Genomic DNA, 24,099 nt, shown 5'->3' with positions numbered 1-24,099 from the left:
TTTGGTTGGCTTTACGGTCGAAAACTGCGAAACTTACTGAAGGAAGACTATTCGAGTTCTGTCAGCATTGTGCGCAATTCGTGCTTAAATACGCACAGTAATCTCTTATCGCTCAGCTTATCACGATTATTTCTCTTTGATATGCCGTTTTGTTCAAGAAGATTACATTCCACGAAACGTCGTTTTGATCAATACGACATATATCAATTTGTCGCGACATTTATTATCTTTCGAGACAATATTATGTTATATTCGTCATAATAAAAACTAACTAGTAAATTTTTCTATTGAAAAATTTATGTGTAACACAATTCATAATTATTAGAGTCAAACGAACTGACAATATTACGGATCATATTTTCATCACAACTTACTCTTTGCAATTCAGTGTAGCACACTGAATGAAAAAAAGTGTTGCATTCAAGTAATATTTACTTAATCCAAATAAAATAAATTATTATAACATGATTACCAATAATTTTATCGTTTTATTCGTAGTGATAGAATGTCAAAACTCAATAATTAAAGCTCAATTAATTAAATTCATTGTCATACTTTATTATAACTATTGACATATTGGCATATGTGCATAGTGCACTCGACATTCGCCAGTGTATAATTGATGATAATTTTAATTAGATTTTTAATTAGATACGTCGAATGTTATATTCACAAACGTAACACACGCATACACACACACCCACACACACACATTGCGCGCACTTCTATTCTGGCGTATGATTCATCGAGTAGATTACAACAGAAAGTCGTCACAAGTGTTTCCAATATACTGAACAAATATTTTTGTCATACGATTGCTGCGAGAATTCTATCAGAGTCATACTTGAATCACCTCATCTCTGGAAATATTATAATTCACGCAACGGAGACTTATCATTTATATCGTTAAAATATAAGCAATAAATGTACTATTATCATCAATGAGAAACCATCATATCAGATATTTGGTATGGATTTCATAATAGGGACGAAGCTCTCCATAATACACGTGCGCTTCTCGTCTAATGTAATCGCCCATCGTATACACCATGCCTATCGTGTACATGCACACCCACACGATCGTGAATTCAATGCATCTTCGGTAAGCAACTGTCGATGCTGTTCATACATTCAGAAACCATCACTAAGCACTTGGGCTTGATGCATTAAATTTTATTCTATATAAATATATATAGATACGAAATTTCACGTACATATACGGTTAGAAACTTTTCGATAAATACATATCAATACATATCAATTTATATATATTATAGTCACATGTATATGTATATTACCAGCATGCAACATTCGTAAAATAAACATATGTAGGAAAATAATTACGTTAATTATGTGTTACGACATTCGGATATCAATAATTACATCACGAGGATTTTTATCTTGTCTCTTGTTTTTTTAAATAGAAAAAAGTAGATCTCATATCCGAAGGAAGTTATTGTATTTTGATCTTTCATTGTGAATTCCCCTAATGAGGAAGCTTCCCAATTGCAAGGGTTACTGCGCTGCTTTGTCAAGGCTGTTGGAGACTGTTTACTCAGATGCTTGTTAACCGTGTGAGCATCCAATATGTTACCTCGTGTATGCACTTAGGTCCTGCATCGAGAATAGATTCACTCGGATCATTAAGTCAATTGGTGGATATACGGTGACAGAATATGGGCCGTAACAGCCGTGAAATTCTCGCAAAGGGGCTGTAACGTCGGTTATATGTCGCGGAACGTCTCTTGCTCGACGACACTCGGTAAAAATAAATATTGCATATCTAAACGAATAATATATACGTGGACTATACATTCCTCGTACGGAAAACGTTCTTGCCTGTTATTTTCAGCAGCAGCTATTGCGATTAAAGAATCGTGTATTGCTATAATAAAATAGCGGGACACAATTGAACAATCGATTTAATTACGATTAAATATTTAATTACGTTTCTTTTTAGATACTCGCTTTTATATGGAAGTATGTTTACACATTCTTCTTCATTTTACACTCCTGGCGAATTAAATAATTAGCTCGCTGTAATTAAAAGACTACGCAGTACTGGGATACCACAGATATTACATAATAAATTTGTAGAAGCAATACGCAGTTTCTTTTCCACTGGTTATAGCGGAAAGCTTATCTCGAATTATCTAATATACAATTACGCAGGAGATATCGATAATAAACTGATATAATTACGCTGAAAAAAAGAATTGCTACGTTCAGGTAAATATTTGCTAAGGAGTATTAAAGTAGTTTATTTTATTTGGATTAAGAAAATATTATTACTTGAATGTAGCACACTGAATGAAAAAAAGTGCTGCATTCAAGTAATATTTACTTAATCCAAATAAAATAAATTATTTAGTTTCACGTATAACGCATGTATCTTCGCTTAACGTTAATTTATCGTGAACCATGTCCCGCCGTTGTGAATGGGACTATGGCTGCTGGGAAACAATCCGAAGGGCAATGAATACGAGCTTCGCCTTGCACCGTTTCGGTACATTTCGGCATATAGCAGTTTATGCCCACGAGGCTTTCTCTGCTTCTCTACTCTTCCCTATCTATCTATCTTTCTCTCCCCCTCTCCCGTGTTTCTGCACGCAGCATGCCTTTAGTCCTCGACCATGCGTGTTCGTGTGCGTACTTAGCGCGTCTTGCACACGTGCGCTCGCGCGAGCGAACGTTGGAGCGGATAATGCCGAGGCGGAGCGCACTGACGACTTCGCCTTCCTTTCCTACGTACGATCGGACGCCGGGATGCAAGTACATTCGCATTATTCATTCGACGTAGAAATCCTGACCGCGAGACTGCCCCGATCCGTGGCACCTGTCTCGACTGTGGCAGACGCAAGAGGTGCTCGCACGGCCCGCCTATCACCGCCGCGATGCGTTTACCATTAATTATCCCGGTATATGCATCGGAAATCCGAGGCGAAAGCCGACTTCAGTCGTCTTAACGAGCCGCTGTTTGCTGCGACGATTCAGAGTCGATGCTAACTGATCGTAAGCCGTAAAGCTCGGGCTTTGAGCGAGATTAAAAATACAGATCGCGGCGAACTTCCTGTCTCGCGTTCGGGCGATTAATTTTGGAAGTTATTCTTGCAGAGAGAGAGAGAGAGAGAGAGTTTCGAAATTAGAAGATACGTTTAGAAAAGAATATTATATTGTGATAAAATTAGCAATTAAGGACATAACTATATGTTAAAGATGTTATATATGAAATTAAATGTAACTATATATTTTCTCGAATATTATTTATTTGATAAGAATAAATTACATTCAAAATTATAATTTAAGAATAAGTGAGTTAGATATTAAATGAACAATTAAGAAATATCGAGTCAAAGATATATGTGATATTATATAAAGAACATTAAAAATCACATTGTTAATATTAACAGCATTAACAATTATGTAAAAGCAGACGAGAAGCAGAACACCGTAGGGGGCGATAAGGGAGTGTGGACGGTCGAGGTCAGCCGTTAGGATAATTAGACGAACAGAAAAGTTCCATTGCAACCCTGTGCCTTGCCGGTCATTCCTACAAAAGTCAGAGTGACAGTTACTAGTTTCCTCCATTACTCAACGCCGCTCGCTACTTCTCGCGAATTAACATACACATAATGCGTCCCGTTCGACGAAGGTGAATTTTATATTAGTCAAAAATTCGCGTCGACAAGGTTATCGCATTGGAAAGCTATTATTATCACTTATTCACCCTGTCACGCTAATGTGTGTTCCTGAACGAAGTGCTTCGATAACGAGGCACTCCAGATCGATTTAGATAGAGATTCAGCGCGAATTCTCCCTTCTCAGAAGTTAATCTGTTTATTGGCAAAAATAAGTTCTCAGTAAAAGAAGGCGAAAATAACCGATCGCGCGTTATCTCTTCGTTGGATATTAATTAGTGAGATTGATTATCAGCGTAGGAGTGATCTTATATCAGTCTTCGAATTGTCTGCCGCGTCAAGTTCTCATCCGCGAGCGCAATCCATCGACACGTTTGACTAACTGACTTTCACTGTTAGTCATTTTTCGAAAATTGTAATTTTCATTATCGCAAGTATAATAACATGGAAACGCGATTTATAAGCGACTGCTTCCACGATATCTTTATATCTTCAACTGAAATCATACTTTAATCGGTTTATGACGATCCGCTACATATATCGGTAAATAGCGCCGTGCTGTAAAGAGCGACGTACATTAGACGCGTAGTTTCGCGGGAGCGAGTGACGCTAATCCGTAATGCGTGTATTTCAAGCCTAACGCGCGCGTCATAAATCCATTATTCGCGGAGGATACGTTGTAAAGAGAGAGAGAGAGAGTGAGAGAGGTCGTGTACCGGCTCGCGATAGTTTTGGTTTATCGAATCCTGATCGCTCCCGCGAGCAACGGTTACGCAATGTATACCTATATAGGATTTGCATTCGCCGCTGCACGCGATAAGGTTAAACAATCGTTTGAGCCGATTACAAGCCGGAACTTCTGCACACCGAGCCTATCGCCGATTCACCGTTATTAAACTTGCTTCTATTCGTAGCCTCTCGTCATCTGGGTGCTCGTGCACGTCCGCCACCTTCCTCTTTTTCATCGTCTACTCCCGCCGTACCTTGCTCGTTTTTCCGCCTGTCTTCCCGACGAAACGTTCTTTTATTTTTCCGCTTTTTAACGCAAATCAACTGATCGCGGAGGGGAGAGTCAACGCTTGCGAGTGGCGCGAAAGATTGTCGACCCCTCTGAATTCCGTGTCAATCAAGCAAGAACGACACAACTTTTCCTACCGTTTTCGTTTAAAAGAGTTCGAGAGACTTTTGATTTAATTGGAGATTTGAAATTCAAACGATCATGATGATATTTAATAACGTGACATTTTTCGGAATCATTCTTAATCTAGTAACAGACATTCCCTTTATATTTGCTCTGCATATGACACAATTTAATATGCGACGTAAATAATTTACTTGATATCCGATGCATAATAAACGTCGCGTCTGCTATTAGAAATGGCTGAAATATGCACCTGTATTCTCACATCATCGAGGATTGCGAATTATTCGATTAGATTAGCAATTAATAAACTCGCGACATGACATTTCTTGTCGCGACCTCCTTGCCTGTTCCGCAAATATTCACGTATTCCGACGTGAAAATCGTCTTGTCCGTACGCCACTCGACGGAAAGGAGAACAGAAAAAGAGAGAAACTGGTCAATCATTCGGTGTCACGACGCTCATGGGCGGAAATTACGGCGCCGAAAGCTTTCGAAATCGAAATTCTCGATAGTGGCCGGGACGCGCGGTAGCAACTGGCTGACTAATCCGGAGGAAGCTCAAGGTGCAACGACGCCGATGCCGCTTTCAGAGGGACAACGCCGTAAAGTCGTCGAACGATGTCCCGGTGGGCGTCCTTCGTGGGCGCGAGTAATCCTCGTAGATTGGCGCGGCACAATAATTCGTCTCGTATCGGTCTCGTGGGGCTGAGCCCGGGGGTGTTAAACGAGCGATATTTTTTCTCCGGAAATACCAGCATCGGTCGCGCGCTACCACACCTGTTCTACGATCTATCTAGCGGGAAGTTCGCCGGTTAATGGCTTTCTTTCCATTTCTCGCTTAATCCCGCGCGCGTAATGACCGCGGTTCGACCGCGCGTGCTACTCGAAATGATATGAAGATTGTCAGAAACCGTTAACGTCACATTAACGTGAAATGTTTATCTTTCGTAGCCATCACGCGCGCGCGAGATGAAGGACCGCGCGTTATTGATATTGATATTTTTGATAATATATCACCGGCTCAATTTAATCGCTCTCGCCTATCCAATTCCGCTGCTTCTGCATTCTATTTACCGTAATCCGTCGCCTGCAAACATTTCCAGACCAATTCCCGTCGATTCGATCGGATCGCAGAGTACTTATCTACGCGCACGCGTCGCGGTGGACCGACGCCGGATATTTTCTTTATGCGCTTTATACGTCGCTGCTTTTATACATCGTTAAAACGAACCGCCGTGGCGCGGCCGTAGTAAAACCGCAGTAAATCGATGTATCGTTGCGACAACGACGCCTAGACGTATCATGCTATGTTATGGCAGAGAGAAGCAGACACGTCGCGACGTCCGAATATCACACTCGCGGCGCTTATCTTCTCTCACAGACACGTCGAGCGTCCCCCTTCGGTGTGTGAGTGCCGCTCCGGAGAAAACTTGGGAACTTTGCGGGAGCTCTCTTGACGTATTACACGTGGGATCTTGATTGCAAAAGATTCGCAACGCGGTGACAGCATCTATTTATATAACCATCTAGTTTGTGCGTCAGAGATTTGCGTGTGTGCATGCGTGTGCGCTTGCGGGTAGGTGTATGTATGGGTATACGTAGAGTTAATGATACATATCATAACGGAAGGTCGTGTATACATTCGTATGCGGATGTTCAAATATTTAACAGCGCTCGTATATTTGCTCAGACACGTCGCATTGTTGGCATAACACTCTGCGGCTGCATTTGGCTCTTTGACAAAATGATCCCGCCTGGGATCTCTTTTTATTTGCACGATCCGCCAATTGCCCGAAGATAACGTCATTGAAATCCAGGCACGTATCCAGTATTTTCCGAAAGAGAGTGTCGAGGGGTAAATGCGAGAACAACTCTTCTCCTTTCTTCGCCAGATCTCGGTCGTGTTAATATTTGTTAGCGCGATATTCGAAAAGTGAGAAGAATTACAATTCGCTTATCGTTTTTGTATTTTTCAACGTACACAGACTTTTTACGAATTCACCATTTTTCCGTTCGAATTTTCGGTTGTAACGACGAGAAAATAACAATTTCGTCGCCGGAAGCGGATGCTGCAGCACGAACACCTCTTGGTCATGCGCCTAATGGAACATGGAATATACATGCATGAATAATTGTACTCTTTTTTTTTTATCGTCGAAAAATATCGAAAAATATGTCGCTGCGCCGTACGTTTAGAGATTAATCCGTAATGTCGTAAAATACGTAACTCATTGCGCTACGCGGATTCATTGTTTTCCACGTTGACGGAAGTAATCCGCGCGATGACGAGCGATAACATCGAGGGATAAGCTCGAAGTTATGAAAAAAAGCAAAAAAAGAGAGAGAGAGAGAGAGGAAACAAAATGGGAAAAAAGCGGTATCTCCTAATGAAAACCCGTCGCCGGCAACTTAATTAAGCGCTACAAACGTCTATCCTCTCACGAAATTTTCGTCGTCCATTCTTCCGGAAGAGATGGCAGAGACGTGCAAGAAACGGGACGGCAAACACGGAATAGCCATGAGCGCTAGGTGGGAAGGTACTACGAGGTAGCGTAAACAATTCCCAGTACAATTAGGAAACGTTTGTCCGTCTGTGTTTGCCAAAGGATCCGTAACTAGCTTAGGTAACGCCTAACTATTTGTTACTAGACGACGAGCAACGGCTGATCGGTCATGCGGAGAATTTACGGAGGGCTTATCGCATGCGATAGAGACGGCAGAAACGTGGGACACCCGGTAATAAGGAGACGAGTCGACAACATCTCGATGAGTCGTTTCGCGAACGGCAACGAATTACGTTTCATATCATTATGACACATTACACTACTTATCGCATACGACTTAGATCTTATCTCTTAGCGTGACGGCCGACTTTTTTGTGTCAAACCGGAAATTACCGTAGACTATCGAGATTACAAAACTATGAATATGTAATGATAACACGATAGTTACGTGAAGGTATTGTCGCAGCATTAATTGCCCATTAATTGGTCATTGATTTATCTAGCAATAATATTTCTAAAAGTCGCCGTATATATTTCAGTCTCGTGTATATTTCTATTTGATTCCGTTATCTTCTAGCACCAGATTGCTTCTCGACTCCAGATTAAGTTTAATCTATCGAACGTCGTATCGAAATCTCTTGTCTGTAAAGAGGAGATTCTTGTATTGCTCGGGGTTAAATTATCTTGGCGATCGATCCGCGTGGTTTTTCTCAATTTGCAAAGATCAGAAGCAGGAGGGAGCGGTGCCGGCCGTTCGCAGGACAGATTATACCATTACGAGTTGTGTCAGCGCGGAATGAAGTTATTGGCGTACAGATCCCGGGTCCTGGGTCGTGGAGGAGCCTGGCCCGACGTACGGTAATTTGATATCGGATAACCGTTCCCGTCGTCGGCACAAACCGACATGGGCCTCTGAAGGCACACGCACACGTCGAGCCTCGTTGCACGTCCAGCGCGCGTCCTACGGAAAGCGCATTAGCCCGCGAAAAGGACGCGCGGATGGGAAATGCTCGGCCGGATTTATCTGCCGACTCGTCGTCGCCGAAATGCTCGCCTCGATAAAAGCTGGCGACTAAAAGTCAGAATTTTTTTATAGCCGCTCTAGATAAACTCCCCGCGGAATGGCACTCCCGGAAAATTTAATTACTTACCGCGGGCGGATTAACGCCGATGCGAAATGTAGATAATGTATTTAGGAAAAGTTGTGTGATATCGCGCCGGGAACGGCTGAAATGCACGATGATAATTACGGACGGGAATGACGGCACCGTCTCCGTTATTATTTCCAGTTGGCAGGTTCGGCGGTCCTGATTATATCCGAAGAGAAAGAAAAAGAGAGATTCTGTTAGTAATATAGAAAAACCCACACCACGCTCGGTACTTAATTCCATAAGTATTTTACAGTTATTATCCGTAATTGATTCATTTTTCTTGCCCGGAACGTTCATTTCACACAGCGTCAGCGTTGTGTGGGAACGTTTCAAAGAGTTTGCGAAATTATCTGCGTGATATTGCATAAAGGACCTAGAGAGAAACTTAATTTATCTGATATATAGCCGTTCTCAACACGTGGATCGTTTTATCTATCTGCGTGCAGTTAATATGCATTTTTGAGAAAATTCCCTCATGTTGTCCGAATAGTTTTTCAATCCGCACGAACTTTACGGCAGTTCATCGTCATCTCGAGAGAAGAAAATCTTTAATGACGAAGAAGTCTTGCGAATCAAGTGAGACGGCAAAGAGGTGAGAAGGCAAGAGGGAAACTTTCGTTTTGATTCCTTTCATTCCTTTTTATTTTCCGCGCTCTCTAACTTTTAATCGATCGAATTCAATCTATTATTTTCTTTTCTCCCGAATTGATTAGGTCGAATTGGATGTTCGTTCGAGTTACATCTACGATAACGCGTTAAAAATATGGGATTGGCCGCTTGAGTCAGTTTATCTTATGATAACTGATTCCTTGCAAATTTGCGCTCTCAGACGCTCGAAATCAATCCGACGCGATTTCGCGCGTCGAGCGATGGGCGTTGAACGATCGGAAATTCACTAGAACTTGATCACTTTCATCTGGCAAGATTAATGCGCGGAACGTCTCCGGTTTATCGTACTTCCGCGCTACGTGCCGTGAGTATTATTTTGTTCAAGGAAAACTTACGTTGCCACACGTAAACGAGCTTAACTAGCAAATTGCTTCGAATGCCAAATTGAAATTACTTAGCTGCGCATAAGCAATGGATGGGAACTTAGTCTCGTTGTCTGAATATCTGAGAAGTATGGTGCGTCACTCCGTCGCAATACAGATGGTACTCTAGGCTCGGAAGCCGAAACTGAGAGCTGGTCACGTAATCCCTTGGTAGCAAACTTGCCGCATTATCCGTTGCATTACCTTCGGCAGCTGGGCGTCAGCTTCTAGTCAACGGACATTAGGTTGGAACAAGCTGAGAGAATTGACAAGAAGCACGCGGCAGCCGGTAAATCAACGGTAGGAAATTCGCAATGCAGTCATACGGTTCACGATGTTAATTTCGCGAGGAAACTGAGAGCTATACGTGTCATGCGCGAACACGGTTGGATGGTAACATCGTATATTTCTTCATTACTATATTAATCGCATTCGAAGGCGCACGCGCGCGACCACCGATACATATGTGTGTATTCGATAAATTACTCCTCGAGAAGTTCCCTTTTGAAAGAGAAAGAGATAGATGGAGTTGACGTTGTGGTAGACGAGAAACCATCCTTTTAATCTAAGACTAAACTCTGCCGATGAGAGTCAGAAGACGGATAAGTAAATGGTCGAGGAACACTTTGTTATTGCTCGAGTGGGTACTTTTACTTTCAAATTGCTCCGATTCTCATTTCCACGAGCTGCGGCAATGAGGAACAGATACATCATGTCGTATCGGAGGAAGCCATCAATGGTGGAACCAGGAAGCCGTCCAAAGTTCTCTAACGATGATATATCGGAGGTAGCGCAGGACCCCTAAGTTGTGGCCATTTTGATATGGTGTAACGTACTCCTTCCCCGTCCTCCACACGCACGCTCTTTCTTACGTTATCCCTACCAGGAGAGGCATTAAGCCCTTCGCAACCCCTTGGAGTTACCGTTACGGTGACCGTGACAGATCGCCCGTCATAACCCGCCGCCATGAAAAACATATCGGTGATCGGACGCCCGTTCAAAAAGTAGTGCATCCCATTTTTCGACGGGAAGCCGTGGCGTACATTACGCTTCTAAGAGATAGCGCACGAGGTCTTTATGATAAAGCTATCGGAGCGTGATAGATCCGTCGATCGACGTGAAGTAGAACTAATATATTTCCAACGTATTAAAGTAGATAACCAGAGATTCTTATTGAAGAAATCCTATCATGAAGTATCAATCTGAAAAATTTTCCGAAGTTCTCTTGCGCTTGCTTCTCTCTTTCTCTCTCTCTCCCCCTCTCTTTCTCTTCACGATGATAATTAAATTAATTATAATTATGAATACTAAAGCTCATCGTGAATATCGAGAGTTAACGGAAACATTTATGAATAGTGTATTGTTATCACTGATCTGAGCTCTGAAAGCTCCAAAATCGCTGGTGCATTGCATAGGAAGGTCGAGATCCGATAGCCATCAGCTCAGTGCATGGCGCAATTTTTTTAGAAAATTGTACGATGGTGGGTCAACGAAGAGGGGAACGGGGAAACTGTCAGGCTAGGTTTGGTTTTCACTACGCTCGTCTACTTTCGTAGAAGAGCACTTTCGTACGGTGATTTGCGACACTCTATCTCCGCGCCCTTTTACGCTGTCGCTCTTAGTTGGCGGAAATGCATGGCGCATTACAATTCATCTCCGACTTCATCGCCGTCGGTCGACAGGAATTTGCTGCGTAACGTCTTTCAGCTTCCCGACCGTTTAATCCGTAATGGAACAAAACATCGCACCGCTAGGTATTCCGCTCATATTTCACTCACTCTCTCGCGTTAATGAAGCGCGATGTATCAACAGCGTTTTTCTAATTATTATTCTAATTAACATGTTAAATCGGGAATTTTAGCAGCTCGGAAATTTTTAACCTTTAATTCGGTATAATTAAAGGCGCAAAAATCAGTGAAATATTTATTCTTTTCTCTCGTTAAAATATTTAAAGGTAAAATTACGGGAATAAGTATAACTCCGATGGTTACGATGAAATCACATTAACTCCGATGCTTACTGATCTATAAGGCATTGATATACGGTACAATACCACAGCACTAATAATTTACAGTTCGCGAAATTCACCGTATACCACGTATTTCCCGAGAAAATCAACACGCTGAGATTAATTTACGATTTTACTTAGTAATAAGAGGGACCGACCTTCCATTTTGGTTGCGTCTCGTAATTAAATTTATGAGAGTTAACTGTTTCGGGCTATATGCGTTGGTTGCGACGAGAAAATGCACTTGGTTCTCCCTAAACGTATAAAACGTGTCCACATGCGTGCTAACACGCGTATCCTGAAAGTTCGCAATTTAACATCGTACAAAAGAACAGCCCACTCACCCGTGTCTACTCGACGCTCAGATTTTGCGCGCGAATCTACTTTGAAAGCGTACCAATAAATGTTTATTATCTTTTCTTCATTATGCGACATTGTGTCATTATTAATTCAAGATTAAAAATACTTCGATGATTAGATTTACAATAAAGAAATCTTAAAACTATTTCCAATATATTCAACTAATATTTAACAAAACAAACGTAAATGATGATCTATACATTTTTTTGTTTATTTTACATCGCGAATAAAAGAAAACTTGTATATTTCTCATTCATATATTTACACTTTGTTATCGTTACGTGTAGTGTAACGTACCGGTAAACACAAATTTAATACTTCTAGCGCCATCTCGTACTCAAGGTACAAAGTGTCTCAAAGATTGCGCGGATAAAAAGCGATTTTTCACCTATTTTTAAATAAATACTGAAATAATAAATAAAATCTATAAATATGAGGTAAATAAGACATCAAATAGTTAAATTTATGAGGTTCAGTTGAAATTTAGAGAAGATATATTTCTTTAAAAGTTTAAAAAAGTTCTCTTAAAGATTAATACAAATTATATGTATATATATTTTTTAAGGTCAAAAGAGAAAAAGAAAAAGTGGAGGAAGAGNGGGGGGGGGGGGGGGGGGGAGACAGAAATATTTTTGTTTACAATATTTATTCGAGATAGTAACTTCTTCTACAAGTTACTCGGGCTAATCGTATTATATAATACATGATGTCATAAAATCTACTCATTATCGTGTTTAAAAAGATAGTAGTGTTTTCTCTATTTATGTACAATTTTCTTACTACACATACTCATATATATTACTTACATCACACGTACAATATCATCTTATTATAGTAGAATTCTAATGGAAACATAACAATATATGATGAAATACCGTAATACACTCAGAATATATTGAATGGTAACATATTATTGATCCTTAAAAGCAATATAAAAATATTTGTATCTTTTAATATTATATATTGTGTACAATCTACATACTAATTGTAATAACAATCCAATAATTAGTGCTTATATATCAAACGTTTTGGAATATTGTAAATGTTTCATATTACAATTAGTATGAAACATGCATAATGGAATGTCTATTTAAATAATTATAACATAGCTTTTTGTGTGATTAACATACATTCTTACGGTGGCAGTATACAATAATTTATTATTTCAAAGAAAAATGTGTGAAATATATATACGGGGCGATTGTTGATTCAGATGTCGCCAATTATTCTAAAGAGATTAAATAATAATAATTATGAGTTTGTGATGAATTATCATGGCAATGCGGATAAATGTATTTCATTAAGAGTAGAATATTGTATAATAAAATTGTGTTCCTATTTCATGATGGACTGTACGACTAGGTAGCCGTAACGATTTATTATGCAGGATTATTGGTTGATATGTGTAAAGGTTCAGTAGCATATCTTCGTTCTTGTTGAGTAGTCTTCAACCATTGCTTATGTTCACATAAATAGGGATATAAAGGTACTACTAATACGCTTATGTCATCCACTGATGCTGTCGGTGAGAATTTTTCAACCGAATCGTCAGGATTCTCGGGCTTTCCCATCCATACTCTGCCGATTAATCGACCTCTCGCAGCTTGCACTAATTCTTGAGCACCCATTGTGAGTCTGCACATCAAAGGACGAGTTTTTCTACTCAGTTGAAATTTAATTTTTACACACACACACACATATATATATATTCTTTTCACGGCGTGATACCTGTATTCTAATGATGGAGTGTCAGGGGCAAGTGTCTTCCTAAGTATAGTTGCTGCTGCTTTGTCCGATACTACATCCCAGAGTCCATCAGTAGCGACAATAATACAATCTCTCTCGGTGAGATTACAACTATCCAAGTCCAGAGATTGTACTTCAGGTTGAGACGACAGAAACGGTTTAATGTTGACACCGGTGTTAGCCGCTTTTAAACCGTGATCTCCGAAACCTCTAGTCACGCCTATTGTCCCCATTACTCTACTCTATACGTCAAAAAAGATTTCTTAGTCGTATTACAAAGGAATTAATTTGATTCAAACAGTGTTGTAGAGTTTTCGACTGAGGTGAATTTGATCGCTCCGGGCATGATTAATGACGTCATAAGCTTTGTCTACTCTGTTACAAAATTAATAATGTTATTAATCGTTTCCGAAGCGACCCAAACTTCCTTTCTCAAAATAAAAAAAAAAATAAATGTTTATTTAATAAAATAAAAAAAAAACGCTATTAAATTAGAGATGGTTTACCCTCTTTCCGTGTCCAGAAATGAGCGGTAATTTTAAGTCAGGGTACGTTAGGGTTTTGTATGCCCAACCCGTCATATATGGTTCTCTATACAAGACCATAGATCCCAATTCTTTCGGCAATGGTCTCTTTTTAAACTCCAACGGAGTGAAATGACCTTTAAGCAATTCGTTGCTTCTTAAACAGCCTAAAGCTCTGACACGGTTTGATTCGGAATCCGGAGTGTGATCTCTGGTAAGAGCGCGCTGATCCTCCCCCAATACTAGTACAGCTCTATAATTATTTAAAAACGGTTACATAAGTTATTTAATGCAACTAATTTATTATCTGAATTTATGGACATCATTTATTACACATATGTACACACATGTCTTTACAGCTGCACTGGCTGCACTAGTTCAAAAAATTTATGCACACTGAAACGTGAGAATCTTATACATATGTTTCATACATTTCGATGTAAATTTCTGTGTGTAAATTTCTTGAACTAGTGCAGCTAGTTCAGCTATAAAGGACAGACCAAGTAATTATAATATAACCTGGAATCACCAGCTCCTGCAGCATATAGCCTCCCATTAAGAAATAAGATAGTAATAGCCGTACAACCACCACCGCCACTTTGCGCCTGCATTTCCACCATCTGATCCATTTGTCTATATGCTAATTCTATAGCACCTGTAACTAGGTCTCTGCCCTTTATTAACTCTTCCTCATCTTCATTTAGTAACATATTACCCGGTATAGCCAGTAACCTTTCCTATGTTTTCAGATAGTTTACTGATAAGTTTTTTTTTTCACTGATAAATATATGATTAAATAATAATTGTCTTTTTCTCGGTAAGATACGACACATACAAGAATTATTCTATGTAGGTGTAACCTTGCTGTAAGAGCAACTTGATACCCTGCATGGCCATCAAACATTGAAAATATGACATAAGGCAGTGTAACATTAGCATCTGACAATTTTAGATCTCCACGAGTAGCAGAAGCTTGATCCTCATTCCAAGTACTCTTTCCAGCATTTATACATTCTGCATAACCAGCGCACCATGGTAAACGGCTGAGATCCCTTGGAACTATGATAGGCCTTACTCTGTGATCTGCACTCACCTATGCAAATATATCAATAAACTTTAGATAATTCTAATTCTACATATATTATAATTATTTTGAAATATTACAAATCAACTCTCAATATGATTTATATGATCTGAATCTAGCCGTACCTGTGTTTCCTCAGATGTCAAGCCTAGAAAACTTGGACGGCTATAAGGTTTATTTTCCACTTCCACAACATAATTTGAATTAATATAATCTGTCATCATATCTTTATCCGAATCATTAGGGTACTGTAGGCCAAGTTCACTTGCGCCTACAGCACTCATTAATACTGACTTAAAGCGATTCAGCATTTTTCTCTCTTAAACCTATGCAAGGCTACGCGGGATCCAAATTGACATTAGGTTTAGCAGACAGTATCACACATTATAGCTACTCACTAGAGTTAACCTCGTGCCTAGAGCATCAAAATTTGATGAGCATCTATTTATTTGCATACAATGCAAAGATATATGTAAATCTTAGAAACAATTGATTCTTTCTTATTGAAGACTTGATTACCTGTCATTAAATACCTACGCAAAAAATATATCCTTAGATTAATCGTAACAGATAATATATATTCTCATCATGAAGCGCACGTTCATCTCAATACAATTGTACTTACTGCAATTAGATATTCGGCAATCTCATTCGATTAATGTCATTTTGTTGACAAACAGTTGTCAACAATAAAGGTTATAATATGACATGAGCATCGGCACATCCACCTAGTGGCATATGCTGACACTTACTAGCAACGAGAAACCTGAGAGCGGCCAACATGTAAGGTTTCAAAGGACGCATTTTCCGACGCGTCCTCTGACGAAGTGGGTGTAAATTACGTCCGTTTTATATACTTTTCAGCGGTAAAGTCACTTAGTTAGTGTCTTTCTACACAATAAGTCAAACAAGAACTAACAATTAATCTCTCTGACCTTATCTCACTAAAGATTAAATCCGTATCAGACTATGGATTGAAGATTGAGATCGAGTCGAAATTTGACCAATCAGTACAAAATTCACTAAATTTGAGTTCAGTTAACTTTGTTACCGATTGGCCAAATTTAATTTAATCTTAACCCCCAATCCGTAGTCTGATACGGGATTTAGAAAATACGATAAGCATAAGCTATGATGAAAAATTCATTTTGGTTGATAAACTCTGAACTGAGATGTTTTTTTCTTTATCCCAGCTTGTGTCACGCGGATCTTCTCATTTGTGATGAGACAAAGACGGAGTGATTGATTGATGTGGTGGATTGAGTGATGATTTTTTCGTATGCAAGTAGAAACGGACGTAGTTTGCATACACCTTGTCAGAGGTCGCATCGGAAAATATGTGCTCTGAAACGTTTATGAGATGGCCACTCTCAACTTTTTTTCTGATAGAGAAAAATCCCCAGAATGTCGCTCCAAAAGTCTCTGTTACGAGTCACCAAAAAACAATTGAGACAGTAATACGATTCAGTGATATAGAGGTTAGACTGTCAAAAGTTAGAAACAGAGATACAAGATATATATATATATATATTGTGTGTACGTGTGAGAAAAAAGTAGTCCACTTATTACAACAGTATTTAGACTGATATAATAGAAGGAAAGAAATATTTCTTATATTAAATCAACATGTCTAAGACTAAGAAAGATGCACGCAAGAATGAGGTATGTGATAACATGATATTAGTGATAGTATTTGTAGAATTTCACTTTATTTTAAATTTTAAGCATTTTAAGGTAACAACATTTTTACTCGCAGTACAATGACTCAGAGATAACTTTATTTTCAGGAACATAGTAGTTTCTCTTCTTACACATCTTCATCGTCAGATGAAGAAGTGGATGCAAGAGATTTAAAACCAATCAAAGAATATTTGTCTGATCGTAAGGAATTAGGCTGTCAACTTTTTAAGTCTGTTAAACCAGAAAAGATACGCATGATGTTACCTCAGATTCTGAAAGTAAGTTTTGTGTCAGCATCAAGTATTTAAGCTGATGATGATTTTTATATAAGAAAATATATTTCAAGTATAAGAATTATACATCATTGTTTGTCTATAGCAAGCAGATTTGAAGGAATTGGAACAATGGTGTGTGAGTGAACTAAACGGTATGTCTAAAACTCGGATATTATCGATATTAAATGACAAACCTATGCTGGAATCTTCAGACACAAGTGAAACTGAAGACTCAGGTATGTAAATATGTTGAATATTGTATGTTAAAGTGTTCTGTATATTTAACATGATAATGTTAGCTATAATTTTTCCTCTAATAGGACCATCATTAGAAATCATTTCTGATACGGAAGAATGGATGACAGATGATGATGTATGTAAGAAGGAAGATGATGGGACGAAGAAGTTAAAGAAAAATAAAATAAAAGTTAAAGGAAAATCACAAATCAGTAAGACAAGCGATACAGATAAGTCTAACGTCAAAAATAAAGTCACTATTAAAAATGATAATATCGATAAAACCAAAGACGTTAAAATAAAAAAGGAAGGCAGTAAAGATAAAGAAAAGGAAGGAGACAGTTTGTTAGATTTGTTGGAGCTAGAGATGCGAGCGCGCGCAATAAGAGCTTTGATACGAAAAGAGGAAGACATAATTCCATCTGCCAATTCGTCGCAAACAAATAACACTCAAACGACTGATAATGATGCTAAGATACTACAAGATGATGCAATAGCAAAAGAGGACTATCGTAAACAACTAGAAAGAATTATCAATGCTAAGCAAGGTAGCATCGGTGAAGATGAAGATGTTGTCTTAGTGGTACAACCTACCCCGGTTGTCGAGTTGTTATCTAGCGAGAGTGACGGAGAAAACAATGAAGGTAGTGTAAATGATAAGTTGAAAAATAAACATGTAACAGAAACTGAGAAATCTACAAGCAGTTCTAACGAAAACGTGAAGATTATGCAACTTCCACAAGACTCGAAGGAAAGGAAGGAAACTCAACAAGAAACAGCATCGCAAAATAATACAGATATTGTATTCAGAGTCGATTTAAACACTAGAGGCGCAACGAAAACGAAAATGTCAGAGAGAAACGTAGATATAAAGAACAATATTTTATCGATATCTATTTCTGCGGATAACGTTGCAGATAAACGAAAAAAATCGAAGAGAAGGTTACGCACAAAATCGCAAGTTGCTCCTTCTACCTGTAATATCGTTCAAGATTCCCCTAGGTCCAAACGAATTAAAAATATTGAAGTTACAGAACAATTAGTTATAAGAGATGAAAATGTTAACAAACAGTCGGAAACAAGTTCGACCTTGGTTGAAACAGAAGTTACCGCCGAAGAGAAGAATAGTGCGAAAGAGGAGATCGCAGAGGAAAGTAAAGTTGAGAAAGAAAAATCAGCAGACTCAGATGAGATTATTGATTTAGACGATTATTGTGATGTTATGGATATTGACAACTGTGACGATGATAAAAGTCAAGATAAAATTATCGTTCCTTCCCAGCACGATAAAGAATCCGTGTCTCAGCCTCTATCGAGCGCGCAAACATCGGAATCGTCAGAAACTTGGGCGTCACGTTATTATCAAACTGACGATGTACAGAACGTAATAAAAGAATCGAAGATTCAATCCGAGATTCGGAAACGTTTGAGGGAACGTCAGAGACTATCCAAACTGAACAAATCGCCAAATACAAATTTATCTTCCCAGACCTCAGCGAATCAGACAACTAGTGTCGTATCCGAAAAAGTCCCAACAGGATCGGTAGAAGAATACTTAGCATTGAAGCGTGCATCAAACACGAATATTAGCGTTAGTAACAGTGATAGTAATGTCATTACTATACAGGATAATTCTGCAACTGTTAGTTCCATTAACGACATAAACACGGAGAATCTAGTACAGGATGAAAGTAATCCTTTCCATCCAGAATCTACAAATAGTACAAACGTTGCAATAGAAACTAATTGTCCTCCCTCTTTACCCACCGAAGCTGTCATTACCGAAGCTGTCACTACTGAAGTTGTTACCGCTGAAGCGAGGGAAGAAATTACAGAAACAACAAATGATACAGAACCCACTTAATTCAGATATTATTTAGCTTTATTTAATATTAATAAAGTTGTACATTCTTGAAAAACTCTGTGTGCGGGCGTCCATTCGTGTGTGTGTGAGTGTGTATACAAATTGTAGAGAATATTTATTTTATTATCATAAATTTCTCTTGTAAACAAGAGAAATCGCCGCTAATGTATAAATGGCATTCATATTTTGATAAACGGCATCGGAAAATTAAAAAAAAAAATATGATCATTTATATTCATATATCACTCTCGTAGTTTTTCCAGAAAAAGTATAAATTTATCGGAATATTTATATATTATAATATTCGTGAATTTTAATTTTCATGTATTTTCCATTACGCATCGTATTCAGTCGTGCCTTTTTTTAATTTTTATTTTATAACAGCATATCTATGAGAATATATCAACCTGCAATCGCCTCTATGAAAGAACTAGTGCAAACCTTTTCGTTTAGTTGTACCTCGATATTTTGTTTCACATTAACTTCGATAAGGTTCGCGATATTTTTTCGCCACATATTCGTCAGCCAACTTAATATTTTCGACGTTACACTATTAATCGCTCCTAAGCCAGTCATTTTTACTTTAATGTCGCCAAATCGTGTTACTTTAAAATGTTTCAATCTCAGAGGACAATCTTTATCGTAGTCGATGACTGCAGTTATTGATAGCGCTAGTCCATCAATAGTACCCGTTATTTCGCCATTTAGTGCCAAAAAGCCGTATTTAATCTGTACATGTCAAGATAAATATCTTTGTAGAATTGATCATAACATATTTTCGATGTAATCGGAATTGTTATAAATATGAAACTTTTTAATCGTTATCATGTCGTCGCATTTTACCTTGTAATAATCGAAGTGAAACCTAGCTATGGAAAGCCCAAGGCCGACATTTATTGTGTGTGTTCGTCCCATGCCGGAAACATATGTATTTTCCGTTCTCTTTAGGGTCGAGAGATCTCTAGAAATTTACAAATAATCTCGTTGATCTATATCTTTTGACTAAAACTATGTTCCAAAATTTATTGCCAACGTTGAAAATCTATAGTATATACTTACCTGAAGCTTCCGTTTAGTGCTTGAAAATGGCATTTCATACCGAACGGTCCTAATTTATATACTTCATCCACATCGGGGAAAATAATAATAGATTTATTGTGTTTCCTGACATATTTTACAGCAGTGTTGACAACGAGATCTATGAGTTCATTCGTATTCAACTGCGAACGAAAATTTACACATTACCAAAAGTGAAGTATAGTAATAATAATAATATGATTCGCGAATAAAAGACGTAATTAAATTATACTAACAATATCTATATTTGTGCAATTCTGTTGTGGGATATCGTCAGAAGCGGTAGCGTAAGATGCGGAAACATCGAGTTTAGATCTGTGGTATTTATTGATACTTCGTAGTTCTTCTGTCTGAATCGGCCCTTTGCAAAGGTACTCTTCGATGCAGTAACGAGCGTGGTTAGCAATCTCATCTTCCACAGCAAACGGTAGATTAACGCTAGGACGGAGAATTTCACGATAGATCGTATTATCGAATTTCAACGCTATTTACCGTCTACTTTTGTGACTCATGGTGTGGCAGCTCCGCACGCGGATATTCGCAACGAGTTAACAATAACAATTCGACCGCGGATTGCCCTTTTTCTTTACATTTTTTATTATGTACGCTCTTTTCGCCAACAGACTAATTTTGCAAATCTCACCCCGGGGAAATATCTTTCGTTTTCGTAATGGAACTCCACGACCTTCCTGTTTCCGCTCTTCCCTCTCACTTTTCACCCTCTCTCTCTTACCTGCTGTTGATATTCTTCGGCAAAAATGAACGACATTCTTGAAGTGCATAATCCTCTTTGCTTAGTTCCTGCAACGACGAAAAGCCGAGGATAATAATTATTGGACGGACGAGCTTATAATTATCTTACAAAGTGAATAGTCGTGCTCGATTTTCTTCTGGTCGTTACTTACGCGATTACGGGGCGTTAAACTTACTTGAAGCATGCCGGTACCTAAAATGATACCGCTGCTGGTCCAAGAAAGTCTCTCGGGTGATCCCCACGGTAGGGTCGCCGGATACTCGTGCGACATGTATCCTGAAAGATGCAATCCTTCGTGACCACCGAGGCTTGACTGTCGCGTGATAAATAAAACCGGCATAGTAATAAAACATGACACGCGCGAGCCGGAGATTGATGTTGAGTTAATTGACGCGGCGACTGATCAACGACTGCATTATGTCGACAATTAATTCTCGCGTGGATGCAACGTTATTAATTTCTGTTGCATCATCAATCTCCTATCGGGTGCCGTAGTCTTCGCCGTAATTAAACGGGGAATCCTTTCAATTTCTTTAACGCACACGTAATCATAGCTCGTCCGTTAATAATTGTCGTTAATCGAAACGCGGACATTTCACGAATATTTTCACGGAACGACTCTGGCGCGCGGATGAATCAATTCGGTGAATTAAACTCAAATCAAATATTCGCCACTTATTTTTGCTCGATAATTACGCGGTTAATTAGTTTTTCAACGAACTGATAATAATTACCTTTGAATTCTATGGTAGATTCATTGAAGACAACGTTCACTGCGTCAGTGCCGGGGAGTGCGTATATCCCAGCGCGTGGGTTGTATCTGATTAATAATTCGGTACCGTAGACAACAACATTCTCGTTTTCGGTTATTTGGACCGTGAAGCTATCCGGCTGACTGCATGCTAAGGCATTCAAATCGTAATTGCAATTTTTAAAGGTGTTCGCGCGGAAACGCCCATATTGGCCAACATCAAGTAAGAATAAACTCGCGATCGTTAATTTCGTCCCGTGTGCGATTTTAATCACTTTTCCGTCGTATACGATGAGGTAATTAGAAACGATCACCACCTCCCAGTTATCCCTCGCGTTGGGAAACATCGAGCGGAAATATAGTTTATCCTCTCTCCTTTTTTAGTATCGCGCAGAACGGAATAATCGCGGTGTCGCAAATCCCGGACTGGAATCGGCCCGATTTTCTCGCGGCGAAACTTCGCTCCCGAACAGATGCGCGGCATAACTTCTTCGATGCGTAAAAAGAGATGCAACGTGGGTTGCGATTGTTACATTTCATATTCGGTTTCTCTTTGCCCCCTGGTTATCTAACGAACAATCTCCGCTTCCCCACCGTGTTCTTATCATCGGCCGATCTTTAAAACTTCGGCTTCGGCTGAATTTTTGCTCTGTTTTCCCGCGGACGCACAGGAGGCGTTTACGAAAGAATACGTAACACCGCAGTGCTACGTGAGATTTTCCACGATTACGGTGAAAGGCGAGATCGAAATCGAATCGCAGATAATATACGATTTGCCGCACCACCGAACCTTATGTTACTCGATTAGCGAGATAGAGCGCGCTATTTCGCATACGCAGATTCAATCACGCGAGCATAGCCCTCTCCCCTTCCCGATATCGATCGGTGCTTTTAGAGTAATTTGCTGTAAGCACGCCGCTCTCGGTTTATCGAGCATTTTTTTTAACTCGCGTGCGATGCTTCTCGCCGCGAGAAGTGACATCGTTTAATTAGACCTTTCGAGCGCGCTTTCCGTGCGATCTTTCTTTCCGTTGTTTCGCTACGCGGGGATAAGGCGCGCGGTAACATATTAATCTGCATATCATCGCGATGTAATTCTAAACCCGCGCTATTCCCCCCGGGTGCAACATTACACGGCAAAGTGGCTAACGTTACGGTAAACCAAGTCGTGACGGCGCAATTTCCTTCGCGTTTATATCCTAGACGAGGAACAAAAAGCCTCGCGGGAAAATCGCGCTCACGTGAGGCGGCCCCTGTAAGTAGACCGCGCGAAAGTCGATGCACTTTTACGCCGCCGCCACCGTCGCCAATAGTGATGCATAAGCGATCCTGCGCGCGATCTAGGAAGTACACGGAGCCGAGGATAATGCGTAATCGCGGTTACTGCACTGCGCGAACAACGCGCTCTGGTATTACGACACCGTGTGTGCGCACACGGCCGGGAACATTTTTCGGACCTTCGAATCGAATTCTTCTTCCCCGCCCGATTATTTTCAGCGCGTATCTCTCTCACAATCTCTCACAAACTTATCACGACGATATGAAGCATACCGATTTACAGAGATAAATCAATGCGTTCTATCAAAAAAAATCTCGTTTCCAACGAATTTCCCGCCCGGCTACTCCTCGGATTTTTTTCTCTCGTCGAATCGATTGCGAAAGCTGAAAAAATGGACGCGCTTGCTCGCGTATTCCCGTGACTCGTATGAAAAAATGTCCGTCTTTCCGGTTTGTCTCGCGCGCGATCGTTAAACGCGGAAATTGTTACGTTTCCATTTGCATCGCGGCGAGATCACCGTGATGAACGATTCAAGAGCGGGAGATTTGGAAAAAAAAAAAAAGCGACTATCACGGCGGAGAAAGGTCGGGCGCCGTTTCGTTATCGACAGGCTCTTGAAACGCCGATAAAACGGGTTTTGATCCTTCGCTACGTTGCAGCGTAATACGCAGTTTGCCGGACGTTCCACTTCCGATGAAAGTTAAATTTATAACTCTGCCGGACAATGGAGAAAAGCGGTTACCTTAACGATGAATTTAGCCGCGTTTCTTCTTGCGCGCGGCGCGCGCTTTATAAGAATTCCACGAATTTACCTTCCGATATTACGCAAGAGGAATTAAGGTAACAACCTCGTTGAATTATTCCACTCTACTTATGCTGCGGTATTACTCACCTATCAACTCCAATGGCTGTCCCGCGGACCGATATGTTATTGTTGCTAACGTAATTAAAATGAGCCATGCGGACGGAGCGGAGCGTCCAGACATCGCGAC

At 39.7% G+C, this 24,099-nt stretch overlaps 3 protein-coding genes across 3 annotated transcripts; 1 reads left to right on the top strand and 2 right to left on the bottom strand.

Moving 5' to 3' along the window:
* Positions 1-12,523: 12,523 nt before the first annotated feature.
* On the bottom strand, positions 12,524-15,921 carry LOC106750744 (protein phosphatase 1H). The gene is made up of 8 exons (XM_014631280.1): positions 15,816-15,921; positions 15,710-15,723; positions 15,316-15,605; positions 14,942-15,199; positions 14,626-14,843; positions 14,089-14,359; positions 13,565-13,824; positions 12,524-13,471 (listed from the first exon to the last, which is right to left on the bottom strand). The coding sequence occupies exons 3-8, from the start codon at positions 15,499-15,501 to the stop codon at positions 13,216-13,218; spliced, it is 1,449 nt and encodes a 482-aa protein (XP_014486766.1). The 5' UTR covers positions 15,502-15,605; positions 15,710-15,723; positions 15,816-15,921; the 3' UTR covers positions 12,524-13,215.
* A 752-nt stretch (positions 15,922-16,673) lies between these two features.
* On the top strand, positions 16,674-19,250 carry LOC106750816. The gene is made up of 4 exons (XM_014631415.1): positions 16,674-16,852; positions 16,978-17,148; positions 17,249-17,381; positions 17,466-19,250. The coding sequence occupies exons 1-4, from the start codon at positions 16,817-16,819 to the stop codon at positions 19,244-19,246; spliced, it is 2,121 nt and encodes a 706-aa protein (XP_014486901.1). The 5' UTR covers positions 16,674-16,816; the 3' UTR covers positions 19,247-19,250.
* A 372-nt stretch (positions 19,251-19,622) lies between these two features.
* On the bottom strand, positions 19,623-24,099 carry LOC106750817. The gene is made up of 8 exons (XM_014631416.1): positions 24,000-24,099; positions 21,812-21,979; positions 21,253-21,353; positions 21,057-21,124; positions 20,560-20,761; positions 20,306-20,466; positions 20,090-20,207; positions 19,623-19,975 (listed from the first exon to the last, which is right to left on the bottom strand). Exons 1-8 carry the CDS (start codon positions 24,091-24,093, stop codon positions 19,649-19,651), a joined length of 1,239 nt encoding a protein of 412 aa, XP_014486902.1. The 5' UTR covers positions 24,094-24,099; the 3' UTR covers positions 19,623-19,648.

This window comes from Dinoponera quadriceps, unplaced genomic scaffold (genome assembly GCF_001313825.1).
Source record: "Dinoponera quadriceps isolate SergipeBrazil2010 unplaced genomic scaffold, ASM131382v1 scaffold5021, whole genome shotgun sequence".
In the NCBI taxonomy this organism is placed as follows: Eukaryota; Metazoa; Arthropoda; class Insecta; order Hymenoptera; family Formicidae; genus Dinoponera; species Dinoponera quadriceps.
The sequence above is the reverse complement of the archived record's forward strand: the minus strand, read 5'-3'. Positions and strand labels throughout refer to the sequence as shown.